Source organism: Manis pentadactyla, chromosome X, assembly GCF_030020395.1.
Source record: "Manis pentadactyla isolate mManPen7 chromosome X, mManPen7.hap1, whole genome shotgun sequence".
NCBI classification, from domain to species: Eukaryota; Metazoa; Chordata; class Mammalia; order Pholidota; family Manidae; genus Manis; species Manis pentadactyla.
The window spans coordinates 71,531,201-71,557,225 of NC_080038.1; the positions used below are offsets into that span (position 1 = coordinate 71,531,201).

General features: G+C 38.1%; 1 protein-coding gene across 1 annotated transcript; it reads right to left on the minus strand.

Annotated features, from left to right (window-relative positions):
• Positions 1 to 6,779: 6,779 nt before the first annotated feature.
• Positions 6,780 to 17,988, minus strand: ITM2A (integral membrane protein 2A). The gene is given in 8 exon segments (XM_057495359.1): positions 6,780 to 6,808; positions 6,811 to 6,867; positions 7,017 to 7,167; positions 7,392 to 7,502; positions 7,739 to 7,931; positions 8,044 to 8,084; positions 8,212 to 8,343; positions 17,878 to 17,988. Coding segments are annotated over 8 exon segments (825 nt in total).
• Between the last annotated feature and the right edge of the window lie 8,037 nt (positions 17,989 to 26,025).

Consider the following 26,025-nt stretch of genomic DNA (forward strand, 5'->3'; position numbering starts at 1 on the left):
TCGGGGTCTTTGGTGTTTCCATATGAATTTTTGAATTATTTGTTCCAGTTCATTGAAGAATGTTGCTGGTAGTTTCATAGGGATTGCATCAAATCTGTATATTGCTTTGGGCAGGATGGTCATTTTGACGATATTAATTCTTCCTAGCCACGAGCATGGGATGAGTTTCCATCTGTTAGTGTCCCCTTTAATTTCTCTTAAGAGTGACTTGTAGTTTTCAGAGTATAAGTCTTTCACTTCTTTGGTTAGGTTTATTCCTAGGTATTTTATTTTTTTTGATGCAATTGTGAATGGAGTTGTTTTCCTGATTTTCTGTTGGTTCACTGTTAGTGTATAGGAAAGCCACAGATTTCTGTGTGTTGATTTTGTATCCTGCAGCTTTGCTGTATTCCGATATCAGTTCTAGTAGTTTTGGGGTGGATTCTTTAGTGTTTTTTATGTACAGTATCATGTCATCTGCAAATAGTGACAGTTTAACTTCTTCTTTACCAATCTGGATTCCTTGTATTTCTTTATTTTGTCTGATTGCAGTGGCTAGGACCTCCAGTACTATGTTAAATAACAGTGGAGAGAGTGGGCATTCCTGTCTAGTTCCCGATCTCAGAGGAAATGCTTTCAGCTTCTCACTGTTCAGTATAATGTTGGCTGTGGGTTTATCATAGATGGCCTTTATTATGTTGAGGTACTTGCCCTCTATTCCAATTTTGCTGAGAGTTTTTAACATGAACGGATGTTGAACTTTGTCAAATTCTTTTTCAGCATCTATGGAGATGATAATGTGGTTTTTGTCTTTCTTTTTGTTGATGTGGTGGATGATGTTGATGGATTTTCGAATGTTGTACCATCCTTGCATCCCTGGGATGAATCCCACTTGGTCATGGTGTATGATCCTTTTGATGTATTTTTGAATTCGGTTTGCTAATATTTTGTTGAGTATTTTTGCATCTACGTTCATCAGGGATATTGGTCTGTAGTTTTCTTTTTTGGTGGGGTCTTTGCCTGGTTTTGGTATTAGGGTGATGTTAGCTTCATAGAATGAGTTTGGGAGTATCCCCTCCTCCTCTACTTTTTGGAAATCTTTAAGGAGAGTGGGTATTATGTCTTCCCTGTATGTCTGATAAAATTCCGAGGTAAATCCATCTCGCCCGGGGGTTTTGTTCTTTGGTAGTTTTTTGATTACCGCTTCAGTTTTGTTGCTGGTAATTGGTCTGTTTAGATTTTATGTTTCTTCCTGGGTCAATCTTGAAAGGTTATATTTTTCTAGGAAGTTGTCCATTTCTCCTAGGTTTCCCAGCTTGTTAGCATATAAGTTTTCATAGTATACTCCAATAATTCTTTGCATTTCCGTGGGGTCCATCGTGATTTTTCCTTTCTCGTTTCTGATACTGTTGATTTGTGTTGACTCTCTTTTCTTCTTAATAAGTCTGGCTAGAGGCTTATCTATTTTGTTTATTTTCTCAAAGAACCAGCTCTTGGTTTCATTGATTTTTGCTATTGTTTTATTCTTCTCAATTTTATTTATTTCTTCTCTGATCTTTATTATGTCCCTCCTTCTGCTGACCTTAGGCCTCATCTGTTCTTCTTTTTCCAATTTTGATAATTGTGACATTAGACTATTCATTTGGGATTGCTCTTCCTTTTTTAAATATGCTTGGATTGCTATATACTTTCCTCTTAAGACTGCTTTTGCTGTGTCCCACAGAAGTTGGGGCTTAGTGTTGTTGTTGTCATTTGTTTCCATATATTGCTGAATCTCCATTTTGATTTGGTCATTGATCCATTGATTATTTAGGAGCGTGTTGTTAAGCCTCCATGTGTTTGTGATCCTCTTTGCTTTCTTTGTACAGTTTATTTCTAGTTTTATGCCTTTGTGGTCTGAAAAGTTGGTTGGTAGGATTTCAATCTTTTGGAATTTTCTGAGGCTCTTTTTGTGGCCTAGTATGTGGTCTATTCTGGAGAATGTTCCATGTGCACTTGAGAAGAATGTATGTCCTGTTGCTTTTGGATGTAGAGTTCTATAGATGTCTATTAGGTCCATCTGCTCTACTGTGTTGTTCAGTGCTTCCGTGTCCTTACTTATTTTCTGCCCAGTGGATCTATCCTTTGGGGTGAGTGGTGTGTTGAAGTCTCCTAGAATGAATGCATTGCAGTCTATATCCCCCTTTAGTTCTGTTAGTATTTGTTTCACATATGCTGGTGCTCCTGTGTTGGATGCATATATATTTAGAATGGTTATATCCACTTGTTTGACTGAGACCTTTATCATTATGTAGTGTCCTTCTTTATCTCTTGTTACTTTCTTTGTTTTGAAGTCTATTTTGTCTGATATTAGTACTGCAACCCCTGCTTTCTTCTCACTGTTGTTTGCTTGAAATATGTTTTTCCATCCCTTGACTTTTAGTCTGTACATGTCTTTGGGTTTGAGGTGAGTTTCTTGTAAGCAGCATATAGATGGGTCTTGCTTTTTTATCCATTCTGTTACTCTGTGTCTTTTGATTGGTGCATTCAACCCATTAACATTTAGGGTGACTATTGAAAGATATGTACTTATTGCCATTGCAGGCTTTAAATTCGTGGTTACCAAAGGTTCAAGGTTAGCCTCTTTAGTATCTTACTGCCTAACTTAGCTCGCTTATTGAGCTGTTATATACACTGTCTGGAGATTCTTTTCTTCTCTCCCTTCTTTTTCCTCCTCCTCGATTCTTCATATGTTGGGTGTTTTGTGCTGTGCTCCCATCTAGAGCAGTCCCTGTAAGATGTTCTGTAGAGGTGGTTTGTGGAAAGCAAATTCCCTCAGCTTTTGTTTGTCTGGGAATTGTTTAATCCCACCATCATATTTGAATGATAGTCGTGCTGGATACAGTATACTTGGTACAAGGCCCTTCTGTTTCATTGCATTAAATATATCATGCCATTCTCTTCTGGCCTGTAGGGTTTCTGTCGAGAAGTCTGATGTTAGCCTAATGGGTTTTCCTTTATAGGTGACCTTTTTCTCTCTAACTGCCTTTAGAACTCTTTCCTTGTCCTTGATCTTTGCCATTTAATTATTATGTGTCTTGGTGTTGTCCTCCTTGGATTCTTTTTGTTGGGGGTTCTGTGTATTTCCGTTGTCTGTTTGATTATTTCCTCCCCTAGTGTGGGGAAGTTTTCAGCAATTATTTCTTCTAAGATACTTTCCATCTCTTTTCCTCTCTCTTCTTCTTCTGGAACCCCTATAATACGGATATTGTTCCTTTTGGATTGATCACACAGTTCTCTTAATATTGTTTCATTCCTGGAGATCCTTTTGTCTCTCTCTATGTCAGCTTCTATGCGTTCCTGTTCTCTGATTTCAATTCCATCAATGGCCTCTTGCATTCTATCCATTCTGCTTATAAACCCTTCCAGAGTTTGTTTCATTTCTGCGATCTCCTTTCTGGCATCTGTGATCTCCTTCCGGACTTCATCCCATTTCTCTTGCGTATTTCTCTGCATCTCTGTCAGCATGTTTATGATTCTTATTTTGAATTCTTTTTCAGGAAGACTGGTTAGGTCTGTCTCCTTCTCTGGTGTTGTCTCTGTGATCTTTGTCTGCCTGTAGCTTTGCCTTTTCATGGTGATAGGAATAGTCTGCAGAACTGGGACGAGTGACGGCTGGAAGGACTTCCTTTCTTGTTGGTTTGTGTCCTTCCTCTCCTGGGAGAACAGCGACCTCTAGTGGCTTGTGCTGTGCAGCTGCGCGCAGACAGGGTTTCTGCTTCCTGCCCGGCTGCTATGGAGGTAATCTCCGCTGTTGCTGTAGGCGTGGCCTGGCTCGGGCAGCTACTCCAAAATGGTGGAGTCGCGTTGGAGCAGGAGCTGCTGGGAGGCTATTTATCTCCGTAAGGGGCCTCCCTGCTCCCTGCAGCCCAGGGGTTAGGGTGCCCAGAGATCCCGGATTCCCTACCTCTGGATTAAGTGACCCGCCCTGCCCCTTTAAGACTTCCAAAAAGCACCCGCCAAAACAAAACAACTACCATCAAAAAAAAAAAAAAAAGAAAAAAATTTTTAAATTAAAAAAAAAAAAAAGGTTTTTAGTTAAAAAAAAATAAAGGTGATCATTCGTTTATCTTTATTCTCTGGTGCCAGCCTCAGGCCTCTGCTCACTGGTCTTTCTGCCCTGTTTCCCTAGTATTTGGGTCCCTATCCCTTTAAGACTTCCAAAAAGCGCTCACCAAAACAAAACAGCAAAAAAGCAAAAAAAAAAAAAATGGTCGCGTGCTTTTCTTATGTCCTTTGGCGCCCAGCCTCCAGTGCCCGCTCACTGTTCTTGCTGCCCTGTTTTCCTAGTATCGAGCGCCCTGCACTCTGGCCCGGATGGCTGGGGCTGGGTGTTCAGCAGTCCTGGGCTCCGTCTCCCTCCCGCTCTGCCTGCTCTTCTCCCGCCGGGAGCTGGGGGGAGGGGCGCTCAGCTCCCGCGGGGCCGGGGCTTGTATCTTACCCCCTTCGCAAGGCGCTGGGTTCTCTCAGGTGCGGATGTGGTCTGGATATTGTCCTGTATCCTCTGGTCTTTATTCTAGGAAGGGTTGTCTTTGTTATATTTTCATAGATATATGTTGTTTTGGGAGGAGATTTCCGCTGCTCTACTCACGCCGCCATCTTCCGCCCCTCTCCCAATTAGCCTTTTTAAAAATATTTTTCTTTAGCTATTCTCATCTATTTATACTTCCAGGTGAACCTTCAAATAATTTTGTCAAGTTCCAAAAAACAGTTATTTTGAAATTTATATTGAGATGGGTTAAAAAATACATTTTTAATAGGGAACAATTTATCTATTTGTAAAGTTCTTTATTGCCTCTTCATTTACTCAACTCTTCTTTTGTATCTTTTAATTGTTTACTGGTATTCTTCATAATTCTGTAATTTTCTTGATTAGTTTTATTTTGTGTCCCTGTTGCTATTATGAGGAAAACATTTTTTACCTACTTGTATTACCTTTTTAATTGATTGTTGATGATATAAAGAAAAGCCATTAGCTTTTGTTTATATTATACTGAATGTTCTTAAGGATTTTTAAAGTTTTCAATTAATCCACTAGTGTTTTATATAAAAATTTTCCATGTGTTAATAAACATAATTTGGATCTCCTTAAAAATTAACTTACCATTTGACTTACATAATATTTCATCAATCAAAATGTCTAAAACATTGCATAGCTTCAATAGAATCCTTTCTTGTATTTTACCCTTAGTCAGATGATGACTACTTAACATAAATTTTCAGAAAATGTATCTCCCATTTCCTAATTTTATACATTTTTTTAACTGAAGTGTAGTTGATATAAAATATTTTATTGCTTTCAGGTATAAGACATAGTGACTCAATAACACATTCATTGAGAAATGCTTGCTATGGTAAGTGTATTTACCAACTGTCACAATACAAAGATATTTTTAAATAAGGAATGTCTATTTTTATCAAATTCTTTCTGAATATTTTCATTCTTTTTTTCTCATTCTGACTTTTCAAGTGCTATTATTTTCTAATTATTGTATTTTTCCCATTGTAAACTCTGTTAGTGGTTTATTTCTAATTCTTGAAGTTATATATTTAGTTAATTAATTTTCTTAAAAAAATGTATTTAGGGCTATGGATTTAACTGGGTACAGCTTTGCCTTGAAATTACTCAATAATCACCAGCAGGTGATCAGTGATATCAGGAACAATTTTTAGCAAAAGAGAAAGAGTCTAAAGTACTGGGCCCCTTTCTATAAGAGTTTATACTTAGATAAGTAAGTAGAGGTCACAGCATGTGAAATTATTTAAGGTTATCAACATCTTATCAAGGTCAGTTCTTAGTGACTTTTTACAGCTGTACATGGTTAAGTTTTTTATGACAAAAAAGCACATTAAAGGTTTGAAATTGCTACAGGCCTGTAGGCTGTTAACAGGTAGCTGAATTTAAATGTAAGCCAGTTATGGGGTATTTATAAGAAGTAATTGATAAAATATCAAAAGGAGTAAAATATGATATAAAATATAAATGTGTGGAGGTGGGAGTAAGGGTAGAGTTATGTTCATAATATTAGATCTATTGGAGGTATACCAATGCTAAATAAGTAATATTAATTATTCATATTAAGTATACCTCAAGTGAGAAACTGAACACAGTAAAATTTTTTATAAGGTTGTAGAATTCACACAACCTAAATTCCCCACAAGTTGTACAGTTCTGTGGATTTCACAATACAGATATCAGTGAGGAAGAATCACTGCATTAGTGAAAATGACTTCTTTACGGAAATTTTTCACATATAAGTCAGATCTATTAAAGAACACCTAACAGAAATGCAATTATGTAAGTTCTAAATTCAGGAAAGTTGCACGAAATGAAAAACAAAACAAAACAAAGTCGAGACTTGACATGCTTTACAAGAAAAGATCAAAAACAATTTTAAATATTTTAAATTAAAGACATGTTCTACCATATGGTTTAATGAAGAGGTTACTTCAAAAAAACCCACAAAGGATAGAATTTATTGCTGGAATGTTAACTGTTATATTCATGCTCCTTTCAGAAATCTAAACCCTATAAATTTAAAAGGAAAACAAAAATAACTCCAGTTTCAAACAAGTAATGCCAATTAAACTAAAAATTGGCTGCTTGCAGTGATTAATTCTTTTATCCTTTTTTTAGTATAAGCAATTGAGTAAATAAATGCATGATTAAATATCTTGAGTATACCACACACTTTAATTTTAAAGTCATATTATAAATCTCTGACTTCATATTACTAAGGATGCTCTTTTTCTGTTGCTTGTCACTCTTGACAGGTCTTTGTCTCAACAGAAATTCATTGGGGAAGTGTCTAATCTTCCAGCACTTATCAATGGCACATTTGTTGAAACCTATGAGGAAATGAACAAAAAGTGGCTTTTACCTTTTTACATAAATGAAAATATATCTATATTTGCTCTCCACTCTTCCCTGGTACTCCACCTCCACTCTTCTTGACTATCCCAATAACAAAGAATGAAGTAAGAAATAAATTGCCTACCCAGCAAAATATCTCTTTGACGAAGGCAGAAGGACTTGCGGTTGTTGCAAAGTTGGTAAATAAAGATGCCAAGCTTACTAACATCACAGATCTCTTCCACAGCAACCAGATCTTCATGAACCACATACGTGTGAGGCAGGTATTTGCCACTCTATAAAAAGACTGAAATGAGAAATTCTTAAAAACACTATTTAAACCCTTACCTACAATAGATATGCTTATTTAATAGACTTTATTTTTTAGAGTAGTTTAGGTTCACGTCATACTTTTTATTTCAAAATTACTTCAATGAAATAAAAAGTTTTGGCTGAAATCATTTTTTCTTAAATGAGGGAGCAAATGCTTATACAAAAATTTGACTTCCAGAATACATACTGCCAGTTTGCCAAAGAGTGCCACCAGAGTCTTCAGAGCCATAACAATGGAGGTATTGAGGGGCATCAGATAGCAGTTCCCTGACAGAAAGTCTAGATAAGCAGTCCTGCCCTGTTGAGGAGAGAGAAAAAGTTAGGTGTGATGTACAGAGGATCAACACTGAAGATTTTCCAACTACTGTTAGAACAAGCAGCTACAGCCTTTCAAAATCAACTAACATATATTCAATAACAAAAGAATGAAAAAGGTTTTGCAGCAAAAAGATGCACATTTATGGACAAATTTAATACCAATGAACTAATAAAAAAAAGAAAATTTAAGAATACCTTTAAAAATAAGAGACCCACCTTTTCAAAGTCATGAATAATGTCTGCAGGGTCACTATCAGAGTAACTGGGGACAGGCACATCAATGATTGCAATGTTGTCATCCTCACGAATGTCAGCCTCCTCAGTCTCAGGCAGGAAGCAGAGTTCTCCCTTAAGGGATTTTTCAGGGTCCTCAGAATCAAAGAAGCACTTCTCTCCATGGGAGACGGTACTTTAAAATATTAAAAGGAGAATTAAAACCTTTTAATACTGACTATATGACATTTGAATCATTTCTCACACTCAAATCAAGTCATTGTACCCTTTGTCAAGATGAGGATTGCTGATTATAGTTATCAGCATGAAGACAAATCAATTTTATATACTGAAAGGTAATTAGAAAACTTTCCCTAAATCTTCACTTCTCTGGTAACCACCACAGAATTATTTAAATTGCTACTAAATGTATAGCAATTACTAATCCAAATGATAAGAATTGTAATTATTATTACCTTGGGCATGAAGTATTTGTAAATGCAGGCTCCACCAACAATAAGTCCTGCCAAGATGAATAAAAGGCCTAAGAGAGTAAGCATGCATCTCCAAGAGGAGCCTTCTTTTTCCTGGGTGGCAACTCCAAGCTCCTATTTATTAAAAAGCAAAAACAAAAACCAGATTGTACTTTTAGACACATAGTTGGTTTTGTGTACAATTTACCTCCCTTGGAACCCAAGGTATTTTTAAAAGGTGTTATTAAGTCATCCTAGTCTAAAATAATTTCAAGAGAATTTCTGATGTTTACTAGATATGAAAATCTCCAATTAGATTAACGTTTCTTCTGGCATTTCCAAACCCAAATATAGATGTGAAGTTATTTCAAAATAACACTTTTAGAATCACCTGAAAATAACCATTTATGCAATAAGTTATCTTCTTTTAAATGAGGTTATCTGAATAAATGAGGTCATTACTTTTTGGACTTGTACAGTGATATAATCATTAACTTTTTGGAATATAATTATGTTTCTTTATTATTTTTTTAAATCAACTTGTTTTCCAGCTTAAAGGTGAATTAATATATTTTGATTTATTAGCTGATTTTCAAAAGGCTCTTTTTAAAGTTAAGTTTTATATTAAGGAGTTCTGTAAAGCAGCTATGTGCTATTTTCCCCTATTTTAGAAATTAAAATATTGAAGGCAAGATATGTTTCATAATGTTCTTAACTTTAATGAGAAATTAGGCTTCTTAATGTCACCCAATGTTCTAGAGCTGTGCGTTGCATTAATGAAATAATGTTTTCAAGTTTGGGGCAAAACACTGTATTTTAAAGTACAGCAGTTGCAATTGCTAGGCACAAAAGCTGTGTGTATAACAGTGACAGTAAAATTCTGTTAAATTCATACTTTGCTTAGGAATTGAAAAGAAAAATCCAAAGCAAACAATTGATTAACTCAGTACTTTTCTCAGGGTAGTGGACCAAGGGCTTGAGACCATTCTTCTATGTCACAATATGCCCTAAGTAGCATTACTACTCAAGGGTAGAATAAAATGAAGTCAGCAAATCTAGTCTCTGGTAATCAGAGAGTAAATCATTCACACTGTTGTGTAAACAGAACTGCTTTAGTCTTTCAGGCCATTGGCTCTTTTCCTTGACAACTACTATAATATAAGGTTTATTGGACCTACCTAACCTTCAGTAATTTGGTGGAAACAAATGCATGGATTCTAAAGAGAAGAAATCATTTGATAAATGGTTTGTCAAAAAAATGACTTTTCTTTAAAATTCAAAGAAATTTGATATTTCCTTAGATGAATTTATTTAAGTTCAAATCTTCTGTTAGTACTCTATAAACTATGAAAGCTTTTCCTTATCCCAATAATTTTCATAAATTTTAAGTCACTTTTATTAAAATACACATGACTATCATTACAAAAACAGATCCATAAATTATAATTGTGAATCACTGTAATTTAAAGTTAGATGTCTAGAAATTATATTTTACATGATTAAATTGAGATCCAGAAAGATGAAGTGACTTGCCTGTAAGTCGTAAAATGACTTAATTTGAAATTCTGCAAGGAATGGATTACTCTTTTTCTTGCCACTGAGATATAAGAAGAGCAATGTGCATTGCAATTTGCTCTCTCCTTCTAATAATTCAGGGAGTTTATTATTAACCAAGGCCTAAGTATTGGAGTATCAATTTCATAAAAATTTCCTAGGAACTTTTTTCATTTAAATTTGCTGGACTTCAGGATGGTGGGGGCCATCACTTACCATGCTAATTTCTCTCTGAACTGTATTTTAAGGTCATTGTATACAACCTTGGACTTACTATTCTGTTTTACTCAATCTCTGATGAGCTGATCATTACATCACAAAATGTCGAGTGTTATTAAATTGGTGTTCTCTAATGGTCAGGTTAGAATCCTATGGGAGCTTCTCCAGCACTTAATAAGAAATATAATTATAATGAAAATGTTCATTTTTGTTTACTCCTTAGCACACCACAGGCCTGGCTGAAGTATTGTTTGCATATTAACTGAATCCAACCACAAGTCATGAAGTTTTTGGTATTGAGAGGAAAAAAAAGGAATACTGTTTGGCTTTATTTAATTACTGGCATCTAATTAGACTTCCCAAATATGTGGCGATGTTTTCCTTACAAAAAAAGTAGAGGGAGGAGCCAAGATGGTGGCATGAGTAGGGCAGTGGAAATCTCCTCCCAAAACCATATATATTTTTGAAAATACAACAAATACAACTATTCCTAAAAGAGAAACCAGAAGATACAGCACAACAGCCAGGCTACATCTACATATGCGAGAACTCAGCACCTCATGAAGGGGATAAGATACAACCCGTGGCCCAGTGGGACCTGAGTGCCCGCCCCCACTCCAGCTCCCCTGTGGGAGGAAAGGAGTCAGAGAGGGGAGGGAGAGGGAGCCCAAGACTGCTAAATACCCAGCCCTAGTCATCCGCACCGGGAGCGCAGATACACAGTGTGTGGTGTGCTGGATATTAGGGAACCGGAACAGTAAAACTGGCAAGTGGGTCGCCACAGCCAGCGCCCCTGGGACAAAAGAAAAGCGAGTGCTTTTTTAAAGTTTTAAAGGGACAGGCGCCTCACAGCAGGATGGAAGCGTCCCGGCACACACAGCTCAGCAGCTGGGAATCCCAGGGAACTCCGGGTGCCCTAACCCTCTGGGAGGCAAGGCAGCTCTGAGGCTCCTCACAGCGATAAACAGCCTCCCATCCATTCCCGCTCTGGTGCAGCCCCGCCATATCAGGGAAGCAGCCTGACAGTGGCTGCCCCCACAGCAACCACCCGCAGCCTCCTCAGGCTCCCGGGCCTGACTCAGAGGCCCCATTGGCATGCAGCTGTCCAGCACAAGCCACTAGGGGTCGCCATTCTCCCAGGAGAGGAAGGCAACCGCCAAGCAAGGGACTTTGTTCTCCCAGCTGACACACACGCCAACAGCACATGACTAACTCTATCACCATGAAAAGGAAGAAGAATTTGATCCAGACAAGAATATCCTTGACAAACCCAGAGAAGGAACCTGGGGAGATAGATTTAACCAATCTTCCTGAAAAAGAATTCAAAATAAAGGTCAGAACCATGCTGATGGATGTGCAGAGAAATACGCAATAGCTAACGGATAAAGTTGGGAGGGAGAATACAGAAATAAAACAATCTCTGGAAGGACTTAAGAGCAGACTGGATGAGGTGAAAGAGGTCATAAACGGAATAGAAATCAGAGAACAGGAATACAGAGAAGCTGAGGCAGAGAGAGACAAAAGGATTTCCAGAAATGAAAGACTATTACAAGAATGGTGTGACCAATCCAAACAGAACAATATCCGCATTATAGGGGTACTAGAAGAAAAAAAGAGAAAAAAGGATAGAAAGTGTCTGTGAAAAAATAATTGCTGAAAACTTCCTCAAACTGGGGGAGGACATAGTCTCTCAGACCATGAAAGCCCACAGATCTCCCAACAGAAGGGACCCAAGGAGGACAACACCAAGACACATAATAATTAAAATAGCAAAGACCAAGGACAAGGACAGAGTATTAAAGGCAGCCAGAAAGAGAAAAAAGGTCACCTATAAAGGAAAACCCATCAGGCTATCATCAGACTTCTCAACAAAAACCCTACAGGAAAGAAGAGAATGGCATGATATATTTAATGCAATGAAACAGAGGGCCTTGAATCAAGAATACTATATCCAGCATGATTATCATTTTAATATGAAGGAGGGATTAAACAATTCCCAGACAAGCAAAAGTTGAGGGAATTTGCCTCCCACAAACTGCCCCTACAGGGTATTTTGTAGGGACTGTTCTAGATGGAAGCACACCTAAGGCTAAATATATGTCACCAGAGAAAATAAAATCACAACAAATAAAGCAGACCAACCAAATACTAACTAAAGGCAAAAAACAAAATCAACTACTCACAAAAGCAGTCAAAGGAAACACAAAAGAGCACAAAATAAAACACCTAACATATAAAGAATGGAGGAGGACGAGTAAGAAGGGAGAGAAATAAAGAATAATCAGACTGTATTTATAATAGCTCAATAAGCGAGTTAAGTTAGAGAGTTAGATAGTAAAGAAGCTAACCTTGAACCTTTGGTAACCACGAAACTAAAGCCTGCAATGGAAATAAGTACATATCTTTCAATAATAACCCTAAATGTAAATGGATTGAATGCACTGATCAAAAGACACAGAGTAATAGAATGGATAAAAAATCAAGAACCATCTATATGCTGCTTACAAGAGACAAACCTCAAACCCAAAGACATACACAGACTAAAAGTCAAGGGATGAAAAAAGATATTTCATGTAAACAACAGGGAGAAAAAAGCAGGTGTTGCAGTACTTATATCAGACAAAATAGACATCAAAACAAAGAAAGTAACAAGAGATAAAGAAGGACATTACATAATGATAAAGGGCTCAGTCCAAAAAGAGGATATAACCATTATAAATACATTTGCACCTGATACTGGAGCACCAACATATATGAAACAAATACTAACAGAATTAAAGGAGGAAATAGAATGCAGTGCATTCATTTTTGGAGACTTCAGCACACCACTCACTCCAAAGGACAGATCCACCAGACAGAAAATAAGTAAGGACACAGAGGCACTGAACAACACACTAGAACAGATGGACCTAGTAGACATATACAGAACTCTACACCCAAAAGCAGCAGGATACACATTCTTCTCAAGTACACATGGAACATTTTCCAGAAGAGACCACATATTAGGCCACAAAAGGAGCCTCAGTAAATTCAAGATTGAAATTCTACCAACCAACTTCTCGGACCACAAGGGATAAAAGTAGAAATAAATTGTACAAAAAAAGCAAAAAGGCTCACAAACCCATGGAGGCTTAACAAAATGCTCCTAAATAATCAGTGGATCAAGACCAAATTAAAATAGAGATCAAGCAATATGTGGAGACAAATGACAACAACAGCACAAAGACTCTACTTCTGTGGTATGCAGCAAAAGCAGTTCTAAGAGGAAAGTATATAGCAATCCAGGCATAGTTAAAGAAGGAAGAACAATCCCAAATGAATAGTCTAAAGTCACTGTTATTGAAATTGGAAAAAGAAGAACAAATGAGGCCTAAAGTCAGCAGAAGGAGGGACATAATAAAGATCAGAGAAGAAATAAATAAAATTGAGAAGAATAAAACAATAGAAAAAAATCAATGAAACCAAGAGCTGGTTATTTGAGAAAACAAACAGAGTAGATAAGCCCCTAGCCATACTTATTAACAGAAAAAGAGAATCAGCACACATCAACAGAATCAGAAACACGACAGAAAATATCATGACAGACCCCACAGAAATAAAAAGAATTATTAGAGAATACTATGAAAAGCTATATACTAAAAAGCTGGAAAACCTAGAAGAAATGGACAAGTTCCTAGAAAAATACAAACTTCTAAGAATGACCAAGGAAGGAACAGAAAATCTAAACAGACCAATTACCAGCAACAAAATTGAAGCTGTAATCAAAAAACTACCCAAGAGCAAAACCCCCAGGTTGGATGGATTTACCACAGAATTTTATCAGACATGCAGAGAAGACATGATACCCATTCTACTTAAAGTTTTCCAAAAAATAGAAGAGGAGGGAATACTACCGAACTCATTCTATGAAGCCAGCATCACCCTAATACCAAAACCAGGCAAAGACCCCACCAAAAAAGAAAATTACAGACCAATATCCCTGATGAAAATAGATGCAAAAATATTCAACAAAATTTTAGCAAATGGAATTCAAAAATACATCAACAGGATCATACATGATGACCAAGTGGGATTCATCTCAGGGATGCAAGGATGGTACAACATTTGAAAATCCATCAACATCATCCACCACATAAACAAAAAGAAGGACAAAAATCACATGAACATATCCATAGACTCTGAAAAAGCATTCGACAAAATTCAACACCCATTCATGTTAAAAACTCTCGACAAAATGGGTATAGAGGGCAAGTACCTCAACATAATAAAGGCCATATATGATAAACACACAGCCAAGATCATACTTAACAGCGAGAAGCTGAAAGCTTTTCCTTTAAGATTGGGAACAAGACAGGGATGTCCATTCTCGCCACTGTTATTCAACATAATACTGGATGTCCTAGCCACAGCAATTAGACAAAACAAAGAAATACAAGGAATCCAGATTTGTAAAGAAGAAGTCAAACTGTCACTATTTGCAGATGACATGATATTGTACATAAGAAACTCTAAAGACTACACGCCAAAACTACTATAACTAATATCTGAAATCAGCAAAGTTGCAGGATACAAAATTAATATACAAAAATCTGTGGCTTTCCTATACATTAACAATGAACTAACAGAAAGAGAAATCAGGAAAACAATTCCATTAACAATTGCATCAAAAAGAATAAAATACACAGGAATAAACCAAACCAAGGAAGTGAAAGACCTATATCCTGAAAACTACAATACACTCTTAAGAGAAATTAAAGAGGACACTAACAAATGGAAACTCATCCCATGCTCTTATATAGGAAGAATTAATATTGTCAAAATGGACATCCTGCCCAAAGCAATCTACAAATTCAATGCAATTCCTATCAAATCACCAACAGCATTCTTCAACAAACTGGAACAAATAGTTCAAAAATTCATATGGATTCACCAAAGACCCTGAATAGCCAAAGCAATCCTGAGAAGGAAGAATAAAGTGTGGGGGATCTCGCTCCCCAACTTCAAGCTCTACTACAAAGCCACAGTAATCAAGACCATTTGGTACTGGCACAAGAACAGACCTACAGACCAGTGGAACAGAATACAGACTTCAGACATTAACCCAAACATATATGGTCAATTAATATACGATAAAGGAGCCATGGACATACAATGGGGAAATGACAGCCTCTTCAAAAGCTGGTGTTGGCAAAACTGGACACCTACATGTAAGAGAATGAAACTGGATCACTGGCTAACCCCATACACAAAAGTAAATTCAAAATGGATCAAAGACCTGAATGTAAGTCACGAAACCATAAAACTCTTAGAAAAAAACATAGGAAAAAATCTCTTGGACATAAACATGAGCGACTTCTTCATGAACATAACTCCCTGGGCAAGAAAAACAAAAGCAAAAATGAACAAGTGGGACTATATCAAGCTGAAAAGCTCTGTACAGCAAATGACACCATCAATAGAACAAAAAGGCATCCTACAGTATGGGAGAATATATTAATAAATGACAGACCCGATAAAGGGTTGACATCCAAAATATATAAAGAGCTCACCCACCTCAACAAACAAAAAGCAAATAATCCAATTAAAAAATGGCAGAGGAGCTGAATAGACAGTTCTCCAAAGAGGAAATTCAGATGGTTAACAGACACATGAAAAGATGCTCCACATTGCTAGTCATCAGAGAAATGCAAATTAAAACCACAATGAGGTATTACCTTACACCAGTAAGGATCGCCACCATCCAAAAGACAAACAACAACAAATGTTGATGAGGTTGTGAAGAAAGGGGAACCCTCCTACACTGCTGGTGGGAATGTAAGTAAGTTCAACCATTGTGCAAAGCACTATAGAGTTTCCTCAAAAAGTTCAAAATAGAAATACCATTTTACCCAGGAATTCCACTTGTAGGAATTCACTGTAAGAATACAGCTTCCCAGTTTGAAAAAGACAGATGCACCCCTATGTTTATTGCAGCACTATTTACAAAGCCAAGAAATGGAAGCAACCTAAGTGTCCATCAGTAGATGAATGGATAAAGAAGATGTGGTACATATATACAATGGAATATTATTCAGCCGTAAGAAGAAAACAATCCTACCATTTGCAACATCATGGATTGAGGTAGAGGGTATTATGCTCAGTGAAATAAGCCAGGCGGAGAAAGACAAGTACCAAATGATTTCACTCATATGTGGAGTATAAGAACAAAGAAAAAAACTGAAGGAACAAAACAGCAGCAGAATCACAGAACCCAAGAATGGACTAACAGTTACCAAAGGGAAAGGGACTGGGGAGCATGGGTGGGAAGGGAGGGATAAGAGGTGGAAAAAGAAAGGGGGCATTAAGATTAGCATGTATAATGTGGAGGGACGCATGGGGAGGGCTGTACAGCACAGAGAAGACACGTAGTGATTCTACATCATCTTAATAAACTGATGGACAGTGACTGTAATGGGGTTAGTGGGGGGGAACTTGGTGAATGGGGGAGTCTAGTAAACATAATGTTCCTTATTTAATTGTAGATTAATGATACCAAAAATAAGGACAATTATTTGACCTTCTTTCATTTAATCAGAACCTCAACATTGCAAGGAGGTGTTACTTTTGAGTTCTGAAATATATAATACACAAAAGCTAGTTTCATTGCTGGAGTAAATATTGAATGTTTCCATGATAAAAATTCTGCATTAGAATACTAGCATTTCATATTGTGTACATAGTCAACTTTACTACATGGATTCTCATTTCACTCAAAGCACTTTTCACATCATTGACACAAAAGTTACAAACTTTATAGAGAGAACAAGACAAGTTAAGGTAGTTTGGAAAGCCCCAACAGTGCACAGAATGTGTAGAACAAGATTGTGCCTTGTAAAATTGAGATTTTACTGTGGAAAATGAGTAGCTTACAGACTCTTTAAGACATATTAGATGTTTAAAGGAAATAGAAATTGAACTAAAGAAAAAATGACCAACATATTGGGGGGAGACCTTCCCCCAGTTCCTGGCCGTGTTAGAAGTTTAAATCACAAGGTTGGATTTGCTTCCTATCTCTCTATGGGGGAAGGGTGAGTAGAGGGAATATCACTTAATAAAATGTGTTTAAAAAGAAAAAGGAATACCTCAAAATTTATTTTTATGGAAGAAGAGTCTTTTCTTTAGAAAATCCACTACAAAAATATACAAGGCTTTTGCAGTAAAAGAGCAAAGTGAACATCCCAAATTCTAATTAAGACCAACCTCAGTTTTGACAGCTCCCAAATTCTTAGCACCTTCTATGACCAGGAAGAAAGTGAAAATATACACGGCGGGTATAGACACACACTGGTCCCAGCCGTCACACTTTGAGTCAAAGCTGCTATTTGCCTACCCCACTCCCACAACACTCAGGGATCCTAGAAAGACTTAGATTCATAGAACTTCATACACATCAATAGGAGAGTTAAATCTGTTGCCCTTGCTCCCCTTGAATGTCTGCTTTGCCCCGGTGGCGCCTGTATGCACCCCTAGAGCTGGGCACCAGGTAGCAGCTTGCCTCACGTTGATCCCTAGCCTCCTGCCACCGCCACATGTTCCCCAGCAGAAAGTGACATCGGGTGCTAAGGGTTCTCCTCAAACTCCCTCCAACATCCCTCCATGATGTACAACGTTGGCTGGAACCCACGGAAAGTGGCGCAATGCGCGGGGATGCTAAGAGGTGTGAGGTACTTTAAGCTGAGGGTGGCACGACTAGACAGAACTGGGGTAACGGGGCAAACCCGATGGGCAACGCAAAGGAGAAGGCCCGGGAACACAGGAGCTGTGGAACAGATTTCATTTTGTCCTCTGCCACCTGACACCTTCCTTCCCCTCCAAACCTTCTCCCCAGAGCAGTCAGAGTGTAATGGGAATCTCTACCTTGCCTGTCAAGATTTGAACTCGGACCGTGCGGCTTACGAACGCCTCCACTTCTTGCCATACCTCCTCTTTTTGCGCCGCCGTGGGTGTGTTGAAGGCGATTTTCACCATGTGATTTTCTTCGGGCTAAGCGGTAAGGCGTGGCTCCAATCACTGCCTGAACTGCAGGTTGGAAGAGGAAAGATTGTGCTAGCCCTAACAGCACCTACTTTTTTCCCTCTATGCGTTTGCAGCTGCAAGCCCAGATCTGGGGACACTTGGGACGCAGTCCCAAAGTGGGTAGGAGACTGTGGGCTGGACCAGGGAGGGGCTGAGGGAGGACCTGGAGGGGTCCAAGAGCTGGGATGGGGGTGGAGGTTGCCAGCGGGAAAGAAAAGCTGCGGTGGAGCCCGTGGTCGACTGGGGCTTGACCTGCCTTTGATATGCTTTACCTGCACTCCAGGCATGCTTTCATCCACTCTCTGCTCCCTCCGATAAGAGCAAGACAGGAAGGAAGCCTGTCTTGTTAAGTCTTTCTGCCTCTATTCGGGGCACAATAGTCCTGACCCCGATTCTGTTTTCCCAACCTTGGGCCTGGCCTCCCGCAGGTCAGGGAGCTGTAACTTGGCACCAACCCAAGCTTCCTTGGCTCAGCACTCACCAGGCCCTGAAAGCAGTTCTATGACTGTTCTGTACCTTTAAAATATCTTTCCTTTAAAGAAAACTCAGAAACCTGCTTCTAGTTACTTGATTCATACTCTCAACAAATGACTTTTTTCTTTGTTGACGTTTGTTTTGTAATGTTAATTTCCCAAATCTAAACCAACACTAAATCAAAACTATAGGACTCGTACCTCCTTAACTTCCCATTTTGCAAGTAGGACATGATGAGATACAAAGGATGGTGGAAAGCTCATAGTGAATCCTTGAAATAATCCAGATCTTTTAAATCTGTAAGGGCAGAGAAACCAGGGTCAGGTCTCAGCCCAGGGTTTGTTTCTCTTCAGCCATGTGTGAAATCTGCAGGGAGGAAAAACAGAGGCTTGTGTGTGTATGTATTTAGGAAGGTGGAAGTGTAGGTGGCGGATACAAAATTTGACCAGATGCTAACCTAGCTGTAGTGAGAAAAATATATAATCTTAAAGAAGCTGAGATAGAAATAATTATTGAAACATTTGCATATGCAACTAACATAGTAATTCTATTCTTCACAATCAATTCTCCCTGGTTAGTGACACTGAGAGAGAACCTCAACATGTGAAAGTCATGCTGTGCAGGTTGGTGACTGGGTGATAGTGATGAAGAATTTATAAATAGTCCTGCTGCGAAAGACAGTAGAGGGGTCTGTTGTGTGAAAACAATAACACTTACAAAAATATATATAATAATCCAGCTTGTCCTAGGGAATCCCCTCATCTACTCATATTCTTATTAAAGGGACTTGAATATGTTTAAAGTAACCACCTCTCTCTCCAGTAAATTTCAGATAGTAGTTTTTCTCACTGAGGTTTACTAGACTCTGAAGCACATTGCCTCTCTCCACTGTAGGCACTTTGCAAAGACAGCCTTCATTTTCTGAGATAGGCTGCAGATAGGTAGGTAGATGAAGGGGTACAGAGGGGAAACTGTGTCTTACACAGGACAAGATGTTTGAGTTTGCTTAGAGATACTGGTGTCTTATGTTCTTTTACTTATTCTTTGCTCAAGTCTGGCCATATAATTTAATACTTATCAAGCAACATTTAATGTAGGCTGAGAAATATCACCATTTTAGGATCTTTCTCTTTATAGCTACCTTCCCTTTGCCATCACGTTTGATACAACTCAGCCTAGGGTCTGTACTAGTCTTTTCCTTTGATCCACACCACACAGATTGCTGAACAAATGGGTGCTCTTACACATTTACCTACAAAGTGCAAGTTGCTGGATGGGTAATAATGTCTTATCTTAGTGTACCTTCCCTAAAGTGTGATCAGGCAGAAGGGGCAGGGATTATTTCCATTTTCAGATGAATAGAACCAAATTGGTAACAACCAAGGAAGTATATGATTAATTGTTGGGTATGTGACATTGAGTAAGTCTTCTCATCTCCTTGGGCCTCAGTTTCCTCCTCAGTAGAATAATGCAATATTACAGTCTTGTTGCTGTGAGAATCATTTAGGATAATGCAGGAGGAAACACCTTTCAAATTATGAAAGGAATAGGAGGGTGAAATGGTTAGTTATGCTAGGATTCTTATTTTAGTCTGTAACATATGCATGTTTCAAGGTTATAAGGATAATCTATTTTTATTAATATTTCAACTATTCCTTAGCTTATAGAGCTGCTTAAGACTTCACAGTATCTGAATATAGGTTATCTTGCAAAAAGTCAGACTTCTGGGAATAGTTACATAAATCGACATTTGACTTCCCTGTTGGATTTGGAAAAATTTGGTCATCTCCTGTTTGTTAATGCCGTGCCCCTTTTTATGAATGTCACTCTAAGGTCCTTTGCTGTGGTTAGATGTGATGGAGATTGGACTCAAGTTTGCAGATACTGCTGCTACCTTTTCAATATAAGTTAAGTAAAATTTGGATTAGAAATATATAATAGCAGCAACACCCATTATTAGTGTTTATTTCAGGAAGGGTGAATAGTTCCTGCATGATTTTTGAATTTTTAGAATATAATCTGCCACTTACTCAGTGGGCTGAAACAATAGTGAACATATTTCCATCTACTTAAGAATAACTCTCATTGCCTAAACTCTTTCTTCCCAGCAACAACTTCTTGTTTCTTAGAATCAATTTCTTTCACTTTCTTGTCTTTGGAAACTGGGGATCTGGCTGGCATGCTGATTCCAGCTCACATTGTTAATCATGTCTGAATGCATACCATTCAAGTTTCTAAATGACTTCCCTGTTCTCACATTCCAGATGATGACTAAATTATCATAACTTTGGATGAATGGAACATGGTGTGCAACTGGACACCAAGTAATGATGTCAACTCTTTTAGAATGACCTGAAATAACCAAAAATTAAATCACACAAAAATAAGGCTACTACTAGCATCTGTGATACCATTTCATTCATTAACTCATTTACTTGTTCATCAAATATTTACTGAAAGTCTACTTTATTGTACTATGATTGGCCATGGGAATAGTGGTGAGCAGTTTTTGTAGTTGGGAACATTTTTCCTGTGCTATGGAGTAAGATATAAAAATTCTAAAAACCAGCAGAGTAATTCCACCCACCGCTGATGATACTAGGAATGTGTTTAAATTCCTAGCTCATCTGCAATGGCTTCACACCCAGCACCCAATTTAAGATTAATTTGACAACAACATGTATTAGGAAACCAGTAGGAGGGATTCTTATATTCCACGTGAGTAGTAGTGGAATTCATTGATAATGGTGATATTGAAAAATAAAGGGACAACTTCCAGATATATTTAGGGGCCATGCTTTACTAGGTCTGGTGCAAGGAAAATCCTATTAAGGAGAAAAATTAGAAAAACTAAATCTGTTTTGAGTGACTGGGAGCCCAATATTGAGAAAATAGTGACAGTTTAACTTCTTCTTTACCAATCTGTATTCCTTGTATTTCTTTGTTTTGTCTAATTGCCGTGGCTAGGACCTCCAGTACTATGTTAAATAACACTGGAGAGAGTGGGCATCCCTGCCTAGTTCCCGATCTCAGAGGAAAAGCATTCAGCTTCTCACTGTTTAGTATGATGTTGGCTGTGGGTTTATCATATATGGCCTTTATTATGTTGAGGTACTTGCCCTCTGTACCCATTTTTCTGAGAGTTTTTATCATGAATGGATGTTGAATTTTGTCAAATCTTTTTCAGCATCTATGGAGATGATTATGTGGGTTTTGTCTTTCTTTTTGTTTATGTGGTGCATGATGTTGATGGATTTTCGAATGTTGTACCATCCTTGGATCCTTGGGATGAATCCCACTTGGTCATGGTGTGTGATTCTTTTGATATATTTTTGAATTAGGTTTGCTAATATTTTATTGAGTATCTTTGCATCTACGTTCATCAGGGATATTGGTCTGTAGTTTTCTTTTTTGGTGGGGTCTTTGCCTGGTTTTGGTATTAGGATGATGTTGGCTTCAGAATGAATTTGGGAGTATTCTATCTTCTATTTTTTGGAAAACTTTAAGGAGAATTGGGTATTATGTCTTCTCTGTCTGTCTGATAAAATTTCGAGTTAAATCCATCTTCCCCGTGGTTTCTTTCTTGGGTAGTTTTTTGATTACCACTTCAATTTCTTTGCTTGTAATTGGTTTGTTTAGATTTTGCATTTCTTCCTTGGTCAGTCTTGGAAGGTTCTATTTTTCTAGGAACTTATCCATTTCTCCTAGGTTTTGCAGCTTCTTAGCATATAGGTTTTCATAGTAGTGTCTAATAATTCTTTGTATTTCTGTTGGGTCCGTCATGATGTTTCCTTTCTCTTTTCTGATTCTGTTGATGTATGTTGATTCTCTTTTTCTCTTAGTATGTCTGGCTAGAGGCTTATCTATTTTGCTTATTTTCTCAAAGGACCAGCTCTTGGTTTCATTGATTTTTGCTATTGTTTTATTCTTCTCAATTTTGTTTATTTCTTCTCTGATCTTTATTATGTCCCTCATTCTGCTGACTTTAGGCCTCATTTATTCTTCTTTTTCCAATTTTGATAATTGTGACGTTAGACTATTCATTTGGGTTCGTTCTTCCTTCTTTATATTTGCCTGGATTGCTATATACTTTGCTCTTAAGACTGCTTTTGCTACATACCACAGAAGTAGGGTCTTTGTGTTGTTGTTGTCATTTATTTCCATATATTGCTGGATCTCCATTTTAATTTGGTCATTGATCCATTGACTATTTAGAAGCGTGTTGTTAAGCCTCCATGTGTTTGTGAGCCTTTTTGCTTTCTTTGTACAATTTATTTCTAGTTTTATTCCTTTGTGGTCTGAAAAGTTGGTTGGTAGAATTTCGATCTTTTTGAATTTACTGAGGCTCTTTTTGTGGCGTAGTATATGGTCTATTCTGGAGAATGTTCCATGTGCACTTGAGAAGAATGTGTATCTTGCTGCTTTTGTGTGTAGAGTTCTGTATATGTCTATTAGGTCCATCTGTTCTAGTGTTTTGTTCAGTGCCTCCGTGTCCTTACTTATTTTCTGTCTGGTGGATCTGTCCTTTGGAGTGAATGGTGTGTTGAAGTCTCCTAAAATGAATGCATTGCTTTCTATTTTCTCCTTTAGTTCTGTTAGTATTTTTTTCACATATGCTGGTTCTCCTATGTTGGGTGAATATATATTTATAATGGTTATATCCTCTTGCTGGGCTGAGCCCTTTTTCATTATGTAAAGTCCTTCTTTATCTCTTGTTATTTTCTTTATTTTGAAGTCTATTTTGTGTGATACTAGTACTACAACACCTGCATTTTTCTCCGTATTGTTTGCATGAAATATCTTTTTCCATCCCTTGACTTTTAGTCTTTGCATGTGTTTGGGTTTGAGGTGAGTCTCTTGTAAGCAGCATATAGATGGGTCTTGCTTTTTTATCCATTCTATTACTCTGTGTCTTTTGATTGGTGCATTCAGTCCATTTACATTTAGGGTGTTTATCAATAGGTATGTACTTATCACCATTTCAAACTTTAGATTCGTGGTTACCAAAGGTTCCAAGTTACTTTCCTTACTATCTAAGAGTCTAACTTACTTAGTATGCTGTTACAAATACAATCTAAAGGTTCTTTTCTATTTCTCCTCCTTTTTCTTCCTCCTTCATTCTTTATATATTAGGTATTAAATTCTGTACTTTCTGTCTGTCCCTTGATTGACTTTGGGTATAGTCAATTGAATTTTGCATTTGCCTCACAATCAGCTGCTCCACCCTCCCTACTGTGGTTTTGCTACCTCTGGTGACAGATGTCCAACCCTAGGAACACTTCCATCTATAGCAGTCCCTCCAAAATAGACTGCAGAGATGGTTTGTGGGAGGTAAACTCTCTCAGCTTTTCCTTATCTGGAAATTGTTTAATCCCTCCTTCAAATTTAAATGATAATCTCCCCAGATAAAGTAATCTTGGTTCCAGGCCCTTCTGCTTCATGGCATTAAATACATCATGCCACCCCTTCTGGCCTGTAAGGTTTCTGCTGAAAAGTCTGATGTTAGTCTGATGGGCTTTCCTTTGTATGTGATCTTATTTCTGCCTCTGGCTGCTTTTAACAGTCTGTCCTTATCCTTGATCTTTACCATTTTAATTACTGTGTGTCTTGGTGTTGTCTTCCTTGGGACCCTTGTGTTGGGAGACCTGTGGATCTCCATGGCCTGAGAGACTATCTCCTTCCCCAGATTGGAGAAATTTTCGGTAACTACCTCCTCAAAGACACTTTCTATCCCTTTCTCTCTCTTCTTCTTCTTCTCATATCCCTATAATGCGAATATTGTTCTGCTTGGATTTGTCACACAGTTCTCTCAATATTCTTTCATTCTTAGAGATCCTTTTTTCTCTCTGTGCCTCAGCTTCTTTGTATTCTCTTCTCTAATTTCTGTTTTATTTATTGTCTCCTCCACCATTTCCAACCTGCTTTTAATACCCTCCGTCGTGTTCTTCAATGATTGGATCTCTGACCTGAATTCATTCCTGAGTTCTTGGCTGTCTTTCTGTACCCCCATTAGAATGTTGATGATTTTTATTTTGAACTCCCTTTCAGGAAGAGTCATGAGGTCCATATCATTTAAATCTTTCTCAGGAGTTGTATTAACAATTTTACTCTGGACAAGGTTCCTTTGGTGTTTCATATTTGTATATGGTGCCCTCTAGTGTCCAGAAGCTCTATTCTGGAGCTGCTCAGCCCCTGAAACAATGTCAGGGGTTGCAGGGGAGCGGTACTGGTACCTGGGGGATGGAAAGAGCTGGTCCCCACCTCCTGGCTTCTGTGCCTGTCTGCACTGCCTGAGCCAGTGGGCCAGTCACACAGGTATGTTTTTGTCCCAGAGTAGCCGGATATGGATCCCTGCTTTCCACAAGTGGCTGGAATCCCAGTCTCCCCAGGAACTCTGACTGTATTAACTTTTCAAACCAGTAGTCATGCGAGTCTCATGAAATCACCATGAAAGTAAGTTTGTGCTCCCAGAGCAGATCTCCAGAGCTAGGTATTCAGCAGTCCCAAGCCTTCCACTCCCTCCCTGCTCCGTTTCTCTTCCTCCCGCCAGTGAGCTGTGGTGGGGGAGGGGCTCAGGTCCAGCAGAGCGACAGCTCTGGTACATTACCTGGTTCACTGAGGTCTGCTCTTTTCTACAGGTGTGTGCAGTCTGATGCCGTCCTCTTTCTTGTTGCTCTCTCAGGATTAGTTGCGGCGATTAAATTTTCTAATTGTATCCAGTTTTAGGAGGAAGCCTCTGTCTCTCCTCCCATGCATGCTGCCATCTTTAACCCGAATCCCTAGTGCAGTACTTCTTAATCTGGGATTATTCAGAAGACATTTGGCAATATCTGGTGACATATTTGGCTCTGATGATTTGGAGACGGGTGCCACTGGCATCTAGTGTATAAAGGTCAGAGATGCCCTTAGAATCCTGCAATGCACAGGACAAAGCAGTTATCCAACTCCAAATGTCATTTGTGCCCAGGCGGAGAATCCTGGTTTAGTGATTTTGACAAATGAACACCTTCAACCTTTCCTTCTCCCTATACTTTAGTATATCCTGATAAGAGGTATGATTTTCATGTACTTAAATACTCCCAAAATTAACAATAGTTCAGTGTCTCAGTGTTCACCTGGGTCATTTAACTGATGTTTGCCAAGTCGGAAATCTGAGCTCTTTAAAATTCAGTTTCATTAGGAAAAAAGGTACTGTTATTGAATGTACCAAATCAAAGTGCATGCAAATGAATACATTAACTTTACCGAAATACCTGAAGGTCTTTAGGGTTCCACAGACTTGTTTTTATCTATTGTAATTTCAGCAAACATGTTAAGGAATACCTGAACTATTTAGCACATATTTCACCGAACTAAGTAGGGTAGTAGTTTTTCCTGTCTTAATTATTCTCTTCTTTCTTGCTTGGATCTGTTCTTCTTTCTTTTAGTACTTGTCTTAAAACACTGACTTTTCCCATTTTTGCCTCTTCTAAATCTTCAGGAGGGTGCATAACTTCCTGTCCTGCAATTGTGTTT